This window comes from Ylistrum balloti, unplaced genomic scaffold, assembly GCF_031769215.1.
Source record: "Ylistrum balloti isolate Yb309-2 unplaced genomic scaffold, AGI_CSIRO_Ybal_v1 Utg370024, whole genome shotgun sequence".
Classification (NCBI taxonomy): Eukaryota; Metazoa; Mollusca; class Bivalvia; order Pectinida; family Pectinidae; genus Ylistrum; species Ylistrum balloti.
The window spans coordinates 921,922-940,727 of NW_026782090.1; the positions used below are offsets into that span (position 1 = coordinate 921,922).

Sequence of the window (18,806 nt, forward strand, 5' to 3'; positions counted from 1 at the left end):
TTATCTCAACCATCAACTCGTTACCATGGCTTAATCGTCATATTCATCTATTATGCAGTAGACAGATTTGCATTTGGTTTATAACTTTAAAGCTATTCTAACAAATACTAGGAATTGTAACCCGTCATTAATGGATATTAAGGCCGGTTCAGTACAATGTTAGCGGAAGAAATGTTAGACCGTAGCTTACAGTCCATTGCACATCTGAGTGACATTGCTTGAAACACCGACTATTGTGCAGTTTCATTTCCGTAAACAAGGTCGCGTCGAAAGAGTAAAATTTGTCGTGGCGATCCACCATGTTTCACGTGATATTTCATACAATTTAACCAGACAGATTGTGAATATTTTTTTCTACAATGCGTTCAACTGTCGATGCTGGAAGTCTACTCAAAATCTTATCACGAAAACTAATTTTCATCCTAAATTGGAAAGCAGGCTGGGGGTGGATAACAAACATTGTTAGACGATATAAAATATAATATTTGTTATAGTTTAACGCCATCTCTTAAATATACGTGAATAGTCTTATCAAATACATTTTTGTGATTTCTATAAAAAGATGATGACAATTAAGCCATAGTCCAAGTGATTAGTACATAACACAACTGTCATTACGTAATCCTAATATGAATATGATATAGATCCTGTTTACAATCCGATTAAGTCGTCGTTCACTCGACAAAATATTCATAACTTTTCTCGCAAATTACATATAAACCGTATTGATGTTTGCGTGATTAAAAGAAAAAATCTCGGGATAATTTATATAGCAAAATGCTTCGAAAAAAACTCTGTTGAACTTCATCCTCACAATGAAATTTAAAACGAGCGCAATCTAATATTACGATTTTCTATTGCTTTCCCAAAGGGCTTGTTTCACGGTACATGTAACTTTGCACACATCCCAGTCACATATGGCCTATACTGTGACCTATTTTATGATTCGGTAGTTGGTGTGAGCCAGGGTGTACATCTTACCCTAAAATTAGTTCAAAAACCTGTAATAAATCATAAAAACCCAAATCCTCTTCATTGAAGTCTGTTGTTTTAACTCAATAATAAAGCTACATGAATATAATAGTTATGAATGTTTGACTGGGAAAAATAATCATTTTCATAAAAAAATTCAATAAACTCAAGTCTTAGAACATTTGTTTGACAAAGTTTCAGTTGCTGTCCACCTGAAATATTGACATATTTTTTGCCAACGATATGTACACTTAATTCATCAAATTCTGGGATCGGTAAAACTATTCCTGACACAGATTTTCTTGAGGTGGCAGTATCAGGAAACAACTTTTATTTCTGATATTTTACACAGAGTGTTTTTTTTTATCCAAATGTACATTTATTTCAATTTCCGTCTTTGTTTCTATTCTTCTTTAACTGGAAATAATATCTAATCACATTTTGCCTCATTGGAAAAGACCTTTACTTGCTCTTGTTTTTAGAAAATAAAATTTATGTCAATGAGGCATTCTGTGCATCATTTATGAATCAATCAGATGGTAGTATCTCTCCATGAGTAAAGCATTCAAGCTGAAGCTGAGGTAAGCAGCTGAAGGCCATGAACTGGTGAACTTTGCCCGTCAGCCACCAGGGATACATTTGATTGAATTGTGTACCTGGTTGTTTGTTAGTAAAACTAGTCAGCTGTGCCCTTGTTAGTAAAACTAGTCAGCAATGCCACTAAGCCTAAAATGATTAATAATTAATATCGTGTAATTGATGCTGTCATTAAATGAAGATTTGTTGTCCAGGCAACACATTTCCCTAGAATCAATTCATCATTGAATGACACATGAGTTATTTTTGATCAAGCGGGAACAGTTATATTCTTAAATTATGTGGTCTATCAACACTTTGCATCAAAACTGCATATTTAGTCCAACCCATATCAAGAACAAGTACAAAATAAATGATAATCACAAGGATGTTCACATTGACAGAATCTGTAAGATTTGCCCTGAACAGATCATTATCAAGATTGCTCGCCCGATTTCTCTGATGATAATGAAGAGCATGTTTTCCACTTCCGCCGCGAAGAAAAAATCGATTACGCGGAAAGTGTAAACAAACGCACATTTCTTATGTATGACACTTGCTTTTGCGCCTTTTTGCTATTTCTTGTTTGCAGTAAATTATTCTATATATTTATAATATGTATCTTTTTATAATCAATCTTAGAAATTCATTTTGTTTAGACTTGTCGTGCGAGAATTATCTATGTCAATTGCGGGCGCTAAACTAGTGGGGCCCAAAAGGGGGTAGTTGCAATCGGAAAAGAAAAAAACTCTTTGTGCAGAAATGCACAGGAATCAATACTTTGTCTGTACACATTAATAGATATTGTTTACCATTCAACATGTGTCTATGTGTTTATTATGAATAATATGTTTATCACCATGGTCGTTATTCTCACAATAACACCAGTACCGTCATATTTTTACACTTAGAACGAATACCCGCAATTGGGCCCCACCTTGCAGTCAACAACAAACACAACTATTTTTATTCAACATTTATCATATAACACTTTTAGTAGTATTGTTAATAACATATTCACCCGTCAAACACTGGATATCGGATTATAATCAATGACAGGCGGATACATTATAATTATATGGCTGACGTTAAGCTAACCAGTCAAGCAGCAGCTTCGCAGATTCCAAATTAGTATTCAGTCAAAGATCCTCCTTCATCTTTCGCCATCTATCGATCTCTTCTCTAATATAAATTCTTGCCTGTCCTCTTTTCTGGCCTGACTCCTTCCTCTTACGCTTTCTGGAATTTTCTGTAAGGTAACTTTTAGGTCCTCGTCGCCTTTTCGTATTTGCGTCCGCAATATTGCTTCTTTCTAGGCTTACACGCATGCGCAGCATCAGAGTTACGAGCGGTAATATATGAATTAAATCAAGACCGCAATGTTTACATTCTTTATTTTTTAGATATCAATAAAAAATGGTTGCAGTGACTTTTAATTTTAGTAATTAACAGAAAGTCTTATTTTTGTAACATACTATTGGAAAATAGAACGTTTTGTATCGTTTTCTCGTAGTGGTTTTTAACATTAGAGTAGCTTTAATTTATAGTATGTATACTGAAGAGTTTTCTATTTCTTCTCATAGACTTAAACATTTAATAATTCACAACAATCAGACTCTAGTCTAGGATCTATATGGCTGCTCGAATACCAGGAGCGTTGAACGTAGTGTAGCTTTTTGCGATTCTCATGTCCTACATACAGTTATATGTCAGTTTGTAAACCCAAGGGAGCAGTCATGTTAACAACGTTATTTCAGTAATGGAACATTATATATTTTACGATTGATCATATCAGATGTCCAGATCGGAAATCACGTGGCTGGTATGTTTAAAATTTAAGTACTCCGACGGGAAAAAAGGTATATCTACACGCCAGAATCATTGTTTTGGAATTCCAACATTATATTTGACGAGATTATCAATTGGTAATACAACTATCAACTTATAGATAACAGATGTTCACGAAACGTCTACATATTCTGTGAACAATTATCGACAACGGTGTGGAGGGAGCCCATAATCTCGACAATAATCGCAAATGGTACGGTAAAATGGCTCCGCGAATGCTTTCACTCTTACAAAAAAATAACGTTTTTGGCAAATCGAGTTGATGAAAACCACAACATGACACGCCGAGCTAAACATGAAAACTTGAAGCATCTGATAATTAATTCCCTCGTGTGGATCTGAAAAACCTTGAGAACATCACATGCGGTACGTACCAAATCAAACAGTGACATGGTTACATTGTGAAACATCATACAGACAATGGTGATTATGAGATTTGGGTAAACCAGCACAATAATGATCTCATTCCAGGACAGATTCATTCTCATCACAAATCTCAAACGAACTACAATGTTTTGATTCAGTTTGTCGAGAATGAATTTGACGATCTTGTGAAGGCTTACTACTGTTTATGTCCAGCAGGAAAGATACCTCTAGAATGTATGCACATGTTGCATCAATAATTTTGGAGTATCACGTGTAACCACACAGTAACAAACTTGAAGATTCTATTCTATGAACTAACAGAAAATAAGTGCCAGACATCTGAATTGACAAAAGTAGTTAATATTTGTTAACTATTATGATTGTATGCCTGAAATATGGCAACAATCATTATCAGAAATTATTTTTGATTAGGAAGATATTTCAAAAAGCTTCGTCAGTGTCGAAACACATGTATGTAGTAACCACGCCCTTTTGTTTCTATTCCATTACAAAAAAACATACTGATAAAATTAGAAATATTTTCATGATTTTGCTTTCACAAGAAAATCTGTCCCTGGAACAATTTTACCGGACTCTGATTTCGGTAAAATTGTAAATATTTTAAGTCAACAATGATATGACAAACAGTTTTCCAAAACTTGAATTGGTTGAAATTTCTCCATGAAAATTCCATTATTCTTGAACTTATTGCTGAGGAAAGGTAGCGGTAATGAAACTAACATCATGATCAGTGACTGTAAAAATTAATGTTTAAAAAATGAAATGTCCATATTCAGTTGGGCGTGTCATTTACTGAAATGTTTTCTTGATATTCATGGGAGAGAGTTCGTGGGATAAGGTTACCGTCATAATAACACAACCGAGGTAATTTGATTCCTAGGAATGTCTGATACATTTTTTCGTGATATCTTATTTTATTGACATAACCTCTTCCCGCTCAGTTTTCTTCCCTTCAAAGAAAGAAATCAAAAACATAGTTGACATCTAGATCGCAAGAAGGACACATATATACAAATTAAACAAAATGCGATAGCATGTCACTGTAACAGGAACTTGAACTTATGCCTAAGATTTTAATTTGACGTGTGCATCCCTCAATGGTATTTGATACATAGTCTTGCCTACTTTTTAAAACAATATATCGCAAAACTGCATCAACCCACCATCAATAAATAGTCATGGATAATAAATAAAACTTTACATATAATAGTCATCTTGACCTTGTGTCAAATGTTACCTGTCAAAATAATTGAAAAGAAAAGTTGTAACCTAGATAATTAAATATGTTCCGTAATTGCCATATATTTGATAGATTTAGAACAGGTTACGGCAAACCTCGGGGAGGTAAAGTCAACAAGCAGTGTCTACCACTTGCATTATCGAAGAGTGCACAAACGATACAAATTCACAGTTAGATACAATTAAGCCAAACAATGATTTAAACTGTATTATAAAGCTGGTTCGTTCTTGTATAAATTATTCCAAGAAAATCTCGTGGAAAGGAAATTATCACACGCCTACCACCAATGTATAGAGATAACAAGTATGGAACATTTAAACGAAATAGCAAAACAGCGAATACATGTAAATATTTCGGCGGATGATTTTGGGAAGCAACAAAATATAGAAAACCTATCTTACCTTTTTCTGAAGACACCAGTCCAGACACCAGGATAAAAGTTAAAATTACAACAAGGAATACCCTGTAAATTCTACACTGCACGATGAAATTACCGCTGTACACCTACATGAACGGGTATGTATATAATATGGTATCCGTAAATAGCATCACAGCGTCATACCCATGTAGGCTTTGTTATTGGGATATGTAAATATATGAGCTGGTTTTATAAGAACGTACTTGCGATGTGGCATGGTAACGGGTATACATCTTTAACATTTTTATCTGGCTAAAAACGTAACCACCTAAACGTGTTAACTTACTATTGTCATAGATACTGGACAACTTTGATATAGCGATAATATTCTAGCCTTTGTTAGGCAACTGTTATCGGATGAAGTATCAAGATGACGTTTCCTATTACAAACGTTCAGAGATATGATGTGTGTTTATCTATCTCTGGAACCGTCGTATAAAAAGACCATATTTGCTGAATGCTCTCAAAATAAATACATAAATAACTATAAAATAAAAACAATTATTCACTGTTTGAGGGTCAGGTATCCGACACAATAAAGCTCACACTTAATAAATCGATGAAAGATCGACATTTAAAGAATTCATGTTGAAATGTCTCGACGCAATATAAAAAAATTTGGTTATAGTGACATAATCGTCAGGTAAATTATAAAACTTGCTGTATTATTGTGTTCTGTCGTAATACATATCCCATTGCGTTAACCTCTGTCACGTGTCACAGCGTTTTAGTTATGAAAACGACATTGTGGATATATCAGCTCGTGCAGTAAACAACGAAAGAAGATCCTCATGAATTAGATACAACTATTTCTCCATGACACTTATTGGCATTTTTCTGTTTGAGAGGTATTTGTATAATTGCACTGACACCTTTTTTATAGCTTTATTTCATAAACAGAGCGTCTGAAACATCAAACACACATTATTTGTTTCGTATCTCAGCACATTTACTATGTTTTACTTTGTGAACAAAATAATTAACCAGCCGTCTTTTGTAAGCCATGGATTTACTTCATTGCAGTAATAAATTAGGAGTGCATACTCAACCCTATAACGATTGCATGTTTCGGGCGTTTTAGGACTAGAAATAATTGGAATATCAAAATCTGATTGATTTTGCCTAACCTGAATAAAAAATGAAACGACTAACATTCGTTTCCACATTAAGACGATAACTGGCGAGTAAAATATCGAGCATGGTTCCACAGTTATCGGAGGAGTATCAACTCATCAGAACCGAGAAGAATTATCTTCAACGTCGAATATAAAAAGCCTTTGCACATCAGAAATAACATTCCTCAACCTCTTACATATACTTGTACAAACAAAGTATTGTAAGAACTTCATTTTAGAAATTAGAATGGGAATTCTGTTTATAAACACAGATATAATAATTCAATCGAGAAGGTTGACTCTATGTTTCAATTTTATCCATATGTACTTTCTGGCACAAGGATTATATTAATGTTATTTAATAGTTAGAGGAAGAGATTCATATTTTTTTATGTCTTTAACAAACTAGAAAATATATCAATGGAATGTCAGAGACATCAGTTACATTTTCAAGGTTACTCGTAATCTTAAACGATGGAACAAAGTATTGTTTTAATTGAGACTTGTTTTTTACCCCTTGACATGTCTTGAGCCTTTGGCCATGCCCAGAACATTAGGGTCCACGAAACATAAGCTCTTAACGGTACATTGTAAAATTTTTTAATTAGTTGCTGTAAATATCCATACATAATTACCTCGACGGAAGAATAAGCATATTTGACTCAGTATTCAAATTAGCACTCTTCGTAGTATGTATCAGAACCTGTTTCATATCTATAGACAGATATATCAACAGAGTACATTATTCAAAATTTCGTCTAGACGACCACGACTCTGATTGTGACTGCTACTTTTTGTTTTTTTAACAATATGATTCCATTAATAAAAACGTTGGTTGTATGTAAAGGACAATATCAAGCCCTGCGTTATGTTCCCTCCTCTTATACTTTTGTAACTGAAAACTAAAAGCACCAATGTTTTCCGTTCGGGCGCCATGTATTATCATTATAAGTTATACAATTAATATGGGTAAACGACATATTTTGAAGTATATCCGTGTCTTCCACGTTCGATGGAAACAGTTTCTTATCAAGGCACAGAGATACCGCCATGAGTGATGGATCCAAAACTGCTGCATTAATGTTTGAACAAATGCAACGCAAGGAACGGAACAAAATATTCGATTCACATGTCGTGGCTCTGTACTATCTTTTCGTATCCCTGACTTCAAATTCTGGAGAGTATATAAAATTGACGTAGGTCATACACTTCTTGTGTTATTTTTACAGCCCGACATCATTTGTATTTATATATAAGTAAAATATTGAAGGACTTGTCAAAAGTTCGAATGAACAGATCGGTTCGCGGTTATTGTGATAAGTAAATACCATTGTCAAGAAATTACATCGAATAAACACCATATTTGTTCTTGATTACGATACAGATTACTGAACCGTAAAAACTCCATATGGTGTGTTTGTGTTCGCTTACATACACCTGTCTCATGAAGCTCCGCATCATCTTATTAGGAGTCTTATTTCAGCTGAAATGAAAGTATCCTTTAACAAGATACATAGACTGATTATCGTAAGATCCAGGTTAGTAAGGCAGTATCTACCTGCTTTTGGTGATATTCAGTTCTCCTACGACACACATGTTACTGATAATGAAGTTTGGCAACACAAACCATGAGATCACTGAATGGATCAAGTATAATGAAACTAGGACAGATTACACCAGAAGTCATAATTCTATGTAATTGTTTTACGAGTTCCCAAATGTAAACGGTATTGCAGAACAAAGTTGTCAACGTTTGAAAGGTTCCCACAAAAGACACACAAGTGTATAACACGTTCAAATTAAACTTTTGGATAATATATTGTGCAATAAATCTCTAGCCTTTCTAAACTAAAGAAAGGTTTTCCACAATGGTCATAAGCAAGGTATTATTAAGAAACATAGTCTAGTATCGAGTGTTATATACCTTAACTATTCATACTTTTTGCTTTTCTGGCAAAAAATCAGACCTATTTTCTCAGGTGATAATGAATGAGTAAGTCTACAGGATAGCGTTGGCGACACAATGAATTGTCACGAATTAACAACCCACTGTTGATACATATATGTTATAATGACAAGGGTTGTAACACCCTGAAAACTGGACATATAGTTTTACGATTGTAGGTATTATTGACACATACAATACCTTTAAGAAAAAATATTTTACCTTTCCAGCACTTGTTTGATGAACGAATTTGTCCAAGTATTGACCAATTGATGACCTAACAAATTTAGAAAATAATATGAGAATAATTAGGTAGATGTTTCCCAGTCCGGTTGAAACGTCCTCTCGTCTCTAATGGATATTTCAATAAATCGGCGTGTTGATGTGTTATAATTCGTACGTTGCAGAAAATTTTCTACAATAACAGCCATCTGTTCTTTAAATCTAATTTCAAATTCTTTTCAAAATTATCTAAACATTTTTACAAGTCTAATGATATGGATTTATTACAATTTTACGATTGGATGTGGTATTCATCCATTTATAATGAGCTTTACAAACGTTATCGAGTAAAAATTAACGACTGTTTTACACCTGATATGATAAACCTGCTGTGGTACTAATAGTAAGGAATCGCTAAGTGAGACAGCGAGAGGTGGAAAGTCAGGATAAAGAGACGAGAAAATAATTCCAAATTGATCCAATTCATGAAATAGCTACTTTGACCACAATGTATTTACCCTTGACTCCTCTATCATTGTTCTGTTCCCTTGTGCAGTTTCGGTTATTTGAATCTCCTAAGGATACATGCTGGTTGACGTTCATAAATTTCTAACCTGAAACGACGATATTGACACCAGATCGTGCTAAACGACCCTACTAACTATCCCTCGTTGATTTTAACTTAATTTTACAGATTTTATACATCTTATGCGTTGAGATTTCATGTCAACGTGGCCGAAAGATTAAAAAATGTGTCGAAAACCATTTGTATACTATCATCCCTCAATCAGTAATTGGTATGCAAACAAAAGCCAAAGAGACGAGTTTGTTCTTGCCCATCTACCAATGAGTCATTCATATTTCAGATAACACGAGACATCTTAATGGATTATAACTAGTCTCAAAAACTCTGCATTTGAAACCGTTAGCAAACACAACATATATACTACTATGAGCTGATGGGCTGTTCTATAAGATTGAACATTGACAGTCACATTTTGTCAAAAACTTTATAATATGAACGACATTTTTGTCCATTATCCAATCAATGCGATTTGATGTTATACATCTCTGTTTTCATGTTTATATTATAGCTTTTTAATCACTGAGTATTTGCCCTTATGACATTTTCTGTGTTAATTAACGATTAAAATCAGAGAAAACTTGATTAATGATACATAATTCATCAACACACCACTATTTTGTATCATAAAGTGAGTACCTATACTGTATGTATGTGCGACTGTGAATGGACGTTCATATGTTGGGCAGATAACTGTTTGTCGGACGTTAGATCCGGTAGTATTTATTTTGATTTTCTTCCTATTGAGTGTAACAGATATCTGATTTATTAATTCAAATGATAATATGTAGTTTTACTTTGATTTTTATACAACATGTCTGTACTTTTACATGCTTTATTTATTGATATAATTGAGACATGAGTGCGTATGTACACGTTCTGGTTCAGTGCTATTGAAGATTGGTTGAACACAATTTTAAAATACAACTTATATAAGTATTGTAAATTGAGCTGTTAAAATGGAACGTGTTATGGTCTCCCGTAAACAAGGTAGCGTTATTGAGTCTCCTGAAGTACGTATATACCATACACCCCCTCTACTGTGTACACAGAACGGGACGCCAGGTAAAGGCAGGTATATCAATATTGTCACAGTGAATGAGATCAAATAGAATCCGAGATGTCATAATTTAAAATCCCTTTACGTGCTCTACATCTGATGTGTTATCAACCTATATTAGTACATTTTATGTATCGATAAAAACATGAGATCGTTTTATGAAGAAAAGTCTTAAGTCGCCTATATTAACTTGTGTGTGTGTTTTAGATGACGATTAGTTGGACAGGAGTACATGTATTTACGCCAAAACTCACCTTAAGGTAAGTAAATGCCGTTTTAGTTGCTGATTAAGTGACCCTGTTTCGAGGGATATTACTTTAAAATGACTATTGCCTAAAGTTCAAGCTATGTCAGACTGTTAAGTTCAGTAAGATTAATCGTTTAAGATCGTACCATTGTACCAGACTAACGAAACGATGTTGTGAGGTGTTCGCCTTGTGAAACATACCCTCTTAAGTTATTCAGTCTTGTCAACCCCAGTTTTCAACAACAGGATATGTACATACAAAGCCATTGGCTTTTATTCTCCATTTGATGTAAAGCTGGAAATACCCTGTTAATATTGATTTAATTTTACCGGTCCTCGTTTAGTTTTTAACACTATCGATCCGTTTTAGTGACTTGATTTCAAACCATTTGCCCGTAATATCACTGAAGAGTCATTAAAGGACTTATGATACAGTTTATTTTTATTTTATGTATCTAATTCTAATTTTTATTTGATGTGTGCTATTCTCCTGTGCAACATTTTGTATAATCTCAATGTAGAATGTATCATCGTAACTTCCATACTTGTGTACTTTCAGATGAAACGATTATAGTGTCCCATATTGCAATCGACGTATCACCTCGTCATTATCATGTTCATATCGTCGATATATACATAATGAAAAAAACATAAAACGCAGTATATTTGAAGTTCTTTAGATGCAGTAGAATAACAGTTGAATTATGGCCTTTGATGTTTGATGCAAAAAGTACACAGAGACGGGTAGGGTTTAGTTTCGTATTAAACGTCATGAATGTGTGAAATCCTTTCTAATAATTGTGATATTTATATCCGTTCGATGAACATGGCGTGTAATAGTCAACATGTACTTGTATATAATGCGTATTATTAACATGATTTACTGTAATATTTCTTTGTTATAGGACATAAAAGATATAATATATTAATGTAATACGTAGCTTGTAACCCCCATTCATTCACCATATACTGGTCATACATGGGCAATCTAGTGTTACCTCTCTCACATTTGTTGTTGAATTTTAAAAGGAGAGAGACAGGGACAAATTTAATTTGATTTTTACGGCAACTTTTAATCTCTGCAATAATAAGACATTGCCAAATGAAGCACCAGGAATAGAGAGTAAAGAAAGAAACTAATTTCAGACATATTAAAGACCAATTGTAAACTAAAAAAATATCGTGACGACGAGCCATTTGTAGTAATAATTTGATTTCTATAGACTTTTCAACGACTACCTTTTGATTGATATGTTTTTACTGTTAACAATACCCAAGTCACTCTGTATTAGGGGTGCACCGAGACATTTATCTAATAATAGATTTTATAATAATTTCTTTACATCGCTTAGAAATCGTAAATATTGGAAGTCGAAGAAACAAAATTCTATCTTCTACCTGAAATATGTAAGACAAATGGCAGGACAAGCACAAAACATCAATGTGTGTAAGACAAATATCCCTCCAAATACGTTAACAATTTTAACACGTCAAAAGTGGAAAACTTTAAGACGCTGGAGAAACTAAAATAATCATGCTATGGAATTTATAATGCATAATCAAAAACGGAAAAAAATGGATTTTATACCGATCATAGTTTTAGATGGAACTATTTCAATCTACTTATTTGACCTTTGCTTTATCCTTTTAAACATGGAGGAGCATTAGAACTTAAATGTTATCGGCTGTTTCGTGTCATATGATCACACCAAGGGCTAAAATTATTCATACATTCTTTGTAGGCTCGACAAGACGCTGTGTTACTGCGAGCAAGGATAGTATAACTTGTCATTGGATATTGTATTGTGTTCAGCTGTTTAAAGTCTTCCTGTGAGTATACAATGTCAATTTTTTTTTGGGTGAGTCTGTGGTGTCTTACCTGATTGTTACAGATGTCTCCCATATTTGCTATGTTAATTAATATATCGAAAATTGAAATTAAACACTTCCTCAAAAATAGAAATTTCAGCAATGTAGGTTATGTTGTGGTATATATATCAATAATAAGTTTTATTCTTACACCGATATTCTACGGTTAGGCATATTTTTTACATATTCTCCCTATGAATTATAAATTACAAGGCTACTTCAGTCTCTGCTTCCTAAATAACCTACTGGAGTGTCGCTTCATTACACGCCTCCACTCTTCTCCCTCCAGTTTGTTTCAGGTTAAAGTGTTGTGCGCATGTCCAAACGAAAACTGATGTGAGTTTCCTCTGACAGAGAAAAAAACATATTATTTATAATTGTGAAACAAACTGCTCCCAACTTTAAGTGTAATATAACGTTACCAGATGGAATGGCGTACTACCGTTTCCAAGTGATAATACTTCAAAGGTACAATAACATACACGCCACTCTTAATGACTACTTCATGCAGGTAAATCGTGTATAAAAAACAAACCACTTAAAAAAAACCATCAGAGTCTTAACGAAACACAACACAACATCGCGTCAAAACACCTCGCCTCTATTAGGACTTCAATGGTCGTATAATATCATATACAGAGAGAGATCAGATAGTAAAAACACTTAAAATAAGTCACAATCTCTACCAATTAGGATAAATATTTTGATAAGTAAACAATAAAAAAGTTTGGTATATCGATTATATATGCAATTTCTTTAGCAAGAATAGGTAAATTAAAATGTACTGAGGTATGAAAAAATCAAATCATTGAAAACATCTCATGTATATAAGCCATTAGTTGCCATTATTTATCCGTTAGAATTATTGACCGTAATGTTCGATTAGATACAGTTTACGTATGGAGCAATATTGACACACCTGTCAGCAAACTTCCTATTGAAATCAAAAATGATTTATAGGTTCAACCATACTGCTCTTTAATGTTGAATAAAAGGTTATCGATAAGTTACACTATGGAAACATTGTTAATCGATTTGCACATGCAAAATAATATACCTGAGTGTAGGTTTTGTTCGATTTTGTTTAAACATTTTTCATTGATTCGAACATCAAGCAGTATATTTGGTGCCAAGTGTATATAGATGTTCGATATCACAGGTCATGTTGTTGTGTTTGAGCTAACCCCTTGTGTAAGACTACGTAAAGGTAGGTGAATTGTCATTTCTCCGCAGATGTTTCGGGTTTTTTTTACTCAGATGACGGAAACTGCACTAATTTTTCATTGTAACATAATTATGATATATATAAGTATGATAAATTTCTACATCAGACCTGCCAATTTGTCTTCTAAGGAGTTAGTGATAACTTGTGCTAATAGAAAAGCAATTCAATAAGTAGTAAGTGTCCCAGGGCGTGTGTTTCTTCTGTTTTGCCGCATGAAGACAGATAAACAGAATATGAGAAATAAGATTTTTGCCCTTCTGATAAACTTGTCAGGATGGGATGTTAGCTTCGACAAACATCCCAAATATTCGTTTTCTATGGCGTAATTCTCAAAAAGACGTAGTTTTAGTCATGAAATTGTGCACATGTCCCTAATTTCATCTTTATTGTAATATTTTTTCGTGATTATATTTCATGTCCAAATATATCAAGTTTTTCATCAATTATCACATTTACAACTACCTATGTGTAATTTGTCTATTTAACCGACATTTACTGGCATTGGTGTATAATTCTTTGTATTGTGTACTTCAGGTGTACTGTCTAAATGAGGAATGCTTCACGATCACTTAGTAGTAAGGGACATTGCCTTGGCGACTTGTTGGAGGCATCTATGAAATTTGAGGAACGCGCTAAACGCCTAAATGAAAGAGAAGCCGAAAAATTGGAAAGAATTCAACGAAGCATGATCAGAAATCAACGTGTCAGTGACAATCTCAGGACACGTGTCATGTCTCGAACAGAAGCTTCTCTGAAAAACATAACTGGATTCCAAGAAGTCTTGTCCAAAGATTATACTGTGCGGAAATTCAAAACAATGGAAAGAGGTTTTAACAACAGGTATAGACTACGACCTGTTTCACCTAGAACGGCAAGACATTTGAAATTAGAAACAAGGGCATATTACTCTGGTTTGGATAGGAAATGGTTCCAACCGGAAATTAACCGAAAAATGTACCAACAAGATCATAGAAAAGTTCAAAGAATATTGCAAAAAGTTCTGAAAGATGATTGTGAAGGGCATAATCAATTACTGGACAGAAATTTGTCAGACGAAGCATTTCAGCAAGAAATACATAATAGACTCACCAATAAAAAAGATATAAAAATTGCTAGATTCCAATATACAAGCAGCAATAGAGATTGATGTCGGACGTACGTTGGTACCAAAGAAAAGACATGTGATGCAAATGTACGTCCTGCAAAGCCAGAATAACAATTTTAAAAGTAGATTCAGTGTACAACTGGTGTTTCTTGCGAGGATAAGCTGGTGTTATGCAGGTGATGTTTTATCTGAGCTTCGATGTGACGTTAAGTAGTTACTAGACAACATGTTACTTATGTTTAATTCTGTCTCGTATTCCATGACAAGGTCAAATTATTGTAAAGGCATTTAATCACTCTACAACATGGAAATTAATATTAAGTAGCTGTAACCCGTCATGCTTGTCAACAAGTTGTTGTCATTGTAAATGTTGCTGATATCATGTTCCTAAGAACCCCGAAAGTAATGAAAAAATATAGCGTATAAAAATATCCTTTATAATCCTATAAATTTACGATGTATAATGGATATGAGATTTGACAACAAGACACTGTAAACTTTATATTAAAAAAGAGACAGGTATATATAAAGATCTAAACTCACAATAGATAGACTATGTCTGTAAACCCCTTTTATTATGGAGATAAAATCGTCCAAACCTTCTCCAGCGCATGTAGGTTAAATGGGATTCGGAAATCCAACTCGTCAAATGAAATAGATATCATTAAAGTATGTAAAGAATTCTGAAGAGGTAGACCACATCGGATGGAAAAGTCACACTTTTCTATCCAACATTTGAATACATGGGTTAACGCCAAACTGAAGTTATAATACTTTCACATAATAGATACTGATCTCCACCTTGATTGACGTCATCAACGTTCTTTTAAAGCGGATTAAATGTCGACCCATCTTTTGAATATATAAAGTAGACTGGGCTCATGTATCGGCTGTATTTTATGCAATTCTTATTGGTAGACTGCAGTATAATCATATATAGAGCAGTAAAACAATACGGAAATAAAATATAACTGAGACCTTTGTTTCAGGTGATCCCCTTTCCCCTTACACAGAATAAATATCACATCACATTAGAATCATCATTGAAGATAGTTGTTGTTACAGGAGTTTAAGATTACGCTAAAGACACACACATAGATTCAGAGTCAGGATTAGTCAAATGATTAGCTAAACAACATCACACAGCTGTTTCGTATTTCTAGGTTACAAAATTTCTAAGCAAAAACCGAGGAATTGCCAAGCGAGAATGATAAGAAATTGAGTCATTTAACAAAATATTCAAGCTTTTCTTACCGGAACAAGAGGGTAGCATAAAAAATCTGGTTTCTTCAAGGCCCGCTCATCTGAAGCACCAGAATTGAATCGGACATTTCTTACAATAAAGTATACCAGGTGTAAAATGACAAGCATAACAAGGCAGTTATATTGAAGTACTCATTCTAAGACCATAGTGGCCAATTACAGTTCAGTGAGCATTCATAACAAGCGGAAGAGTTGTGACAAATAATCATTTCTCAATGCGTCGTTTTAATAGCTAAATCCCAATTTTAGAATGTTATCCAAATTTCGCGCATTTAGATAATTCATATATATATGTTCATGTGTAGGTATATGAATGAAATTTCTTGGTCATCATTCGTTGCCTAATTTACAAGCCATGAAACCACACACCTACCATAGCCTTTCTCACCTTATATCTCTCGAAACCATGCGTTTAAGTTTATCAGCTTCCCACACAGAAATCATAATATTGGAAACAATCCGTAGAGTACTGATTCAACAGAGATATATAAACACCTTAGATAAGGATGCTGAAATGTTACTTTCTAATAGACAAGGGCTTCAGTGAAACTGATGAATGCTCGCCGAAAACGAATTTATGGAACATATGATTATAACAATGGGCAATAATTATGTAATTTAGGGGTTGAAGGCCATACATTTTGTATAATTCATATTCCTGCAGTTTGACCAATGCACACACCAAGTTTCAATATCTTAGTTTAAATGTAGGTAAAGTTATGCTCTGGACAAAACAAACAAACAAACAAACAAACAAACAAAGAGCAATAACGCTATAATTAAGGGGTTGTGGATCTTAACATTGGTACACTGCACACTTCCTTTATATGGTTAATGTATAAACTACGTTTTATTATCCTATCTTAAATGCATGTGTAACATCCAACCCTATCAACTATTTGTTATGAGGGTCAGAAACGTGAGCAAGTCTCAGATTACCTTGCTGGGAATCTATTTGAATCAGCTTGACGAATTGAGGGTCTACTGACGAAGCAAAATATACACAGATATGCATACGAATGGAACACATTATACTACACTATGTACAGGTTAAGGAAACTAAAAATCACCAATGAATAAACTCTGATTCTGTATACGCTTATTTAGCGTTATTAAAACAATTAATCCGGTTACTCGGGGTTTCCTACTCTTATGGTTTATAACTGCACTGATATTCAGTGCAAACCAAACCGAGTTGCATAAAGGGGCCTTTTAGTTTGAATTAAGCCAAGCAAACTATTGTGTTGAGCATCTAATCACAGTGTCGCCTCGAACTAATCTACACGTAGTTCGAACTAAGCCTAACGAACCAATTCACAGGAACCATATAGCGACTATCTCACTAAGGCAACTTTAATTACATCGGATGAGGCAGTCTTTCAGACCTATCTTCAGTAAACCTCATCTGCTATATTGCATGCACGCTATACTGCTACTCATACCTTCTATGGTCGTCATCTGACGGTCGATAGGAACATAAGATACCAGAGCCTTCTTTCTACTTTTTGGAGCTAAACGTCCTTGTTCCGGTTATAACCGAGCCTAGGACATTAATGGGGAGGGGGCTGGGAGCGTCGAGGCAGTTTATAAAGAACTGGATCATCCCACCCGTAGCTCTCGAGGGGAGTTGACAGAATTTTGGACTCGTCTTGATATTCCGGTCTTTTGTGCGTTTAGATACGATCAGAAGTACTTTCACTTTACTATGTGAAAGCATGTACTTGGCATCAATCAGAGTTATCAACACAGAAGTAAGTGGAACATAAAAGCATTACATTAACCACGCCTTCGTATGCCATATGAGTCCTCGCATATTATTCGATTGAAATAAAAGTACAAGTCAACAATTAATCAACAACTACTGGTTTTCGATTAATTCATTACCTAACTTAATGAGTGAATGATGATGATACAAGTGTTCACATGAGGACAACGATGAAACAAAAGAAAACAAAATAAGAAGAAAGAAAAAGAAACAAAAACAATCAACTGTTTCGATAAGAGTCGTGCCTTCAACACCACTCAGACTTCAGGTTATTGCAAATCCGAATGGAACTTCAGGTTAGCGCTTCAAAGGATTTTGTCCCTTATATTTTTTTTTAATTTTCTTGCCTCCTTCACAGAAAGTAATTATGCGCTTGATTTATCGCCTATACACAAATGGGTCGGTCTGAGCCCCTACAGCACTTCTCTGAGGTACGGAAGAAACGACTCTATCAGGTCGAGTAGGCTTTCGGATTATTCTACCTATTACTGGCACCACGTCACCACAATCCTTAGCCAGCTCCTCTTTGACAGTAAGGGGTGACTGCTGTTCTGTAGATGAGGACGGCACTTCATGCACGGAAGCCTCCTTGTCAGAGCCGCTGCTACTGTCATGATGATCTTTAATGAAGTCACCAGGATCCTCACGTCCCCAGTCAGAGTCACCATCTTTATCGCTCTCGACAAAAACCTCCGGTATATCATCGACATCGACTGGTGTATCTCCTGTTTCGGCACTGGAATCTTCAGTCTGCTCATTCTGTTGCCCATGATGCTTCTTAATATGTCTATTTAAATAATAATTCTTTATAGTTCGGAAACTACATTGGTTGCAAGCGATGCTCTTCTCTACATCTCTTCCACATTCTATCACATGCTTCGTGATAGCCTGTTTGCTTGTTGTTGCGGACGAACACCGGGGACACTTCAACTCAGGCAGCCTAGGGGTAGTCTTTGTTTGCGGCAT

General features: G+C 34.6%; 2 protein-coding genes across 2 annotated transcripts; one reads left to right on the forward strand and one right to left on the reverse strand.

Moving 5' to 3' along the window:
• Positions 1–14,254: 14,254 nt before the first annotated feature.
• Positions 14,255–14,854, forward strand: LOC132548695 (uncharacterized). Its single transcript, XM_060212574.1, has one exon. The coding sequence runs from the start codon at positions 14,255–14,257 to the stop codon at positions 14,852–14,854; it is 600 nt and encodes a 199-aa protein (XP_060068557.1).
• A 3,364-nt stretch (positions 14,855–18,218) lies between these two features.
• Positions 18,219–18,806, reverse strand: LOC132548696 (uncharacterized). The gene has a single exon (XM_060212575.1). It carries the CDS (start codon positions 18,804–18,806, stop codon positions 18,219–18,221), a length of 588 nt encoding a protein of 195 aa, XP_060068558.1.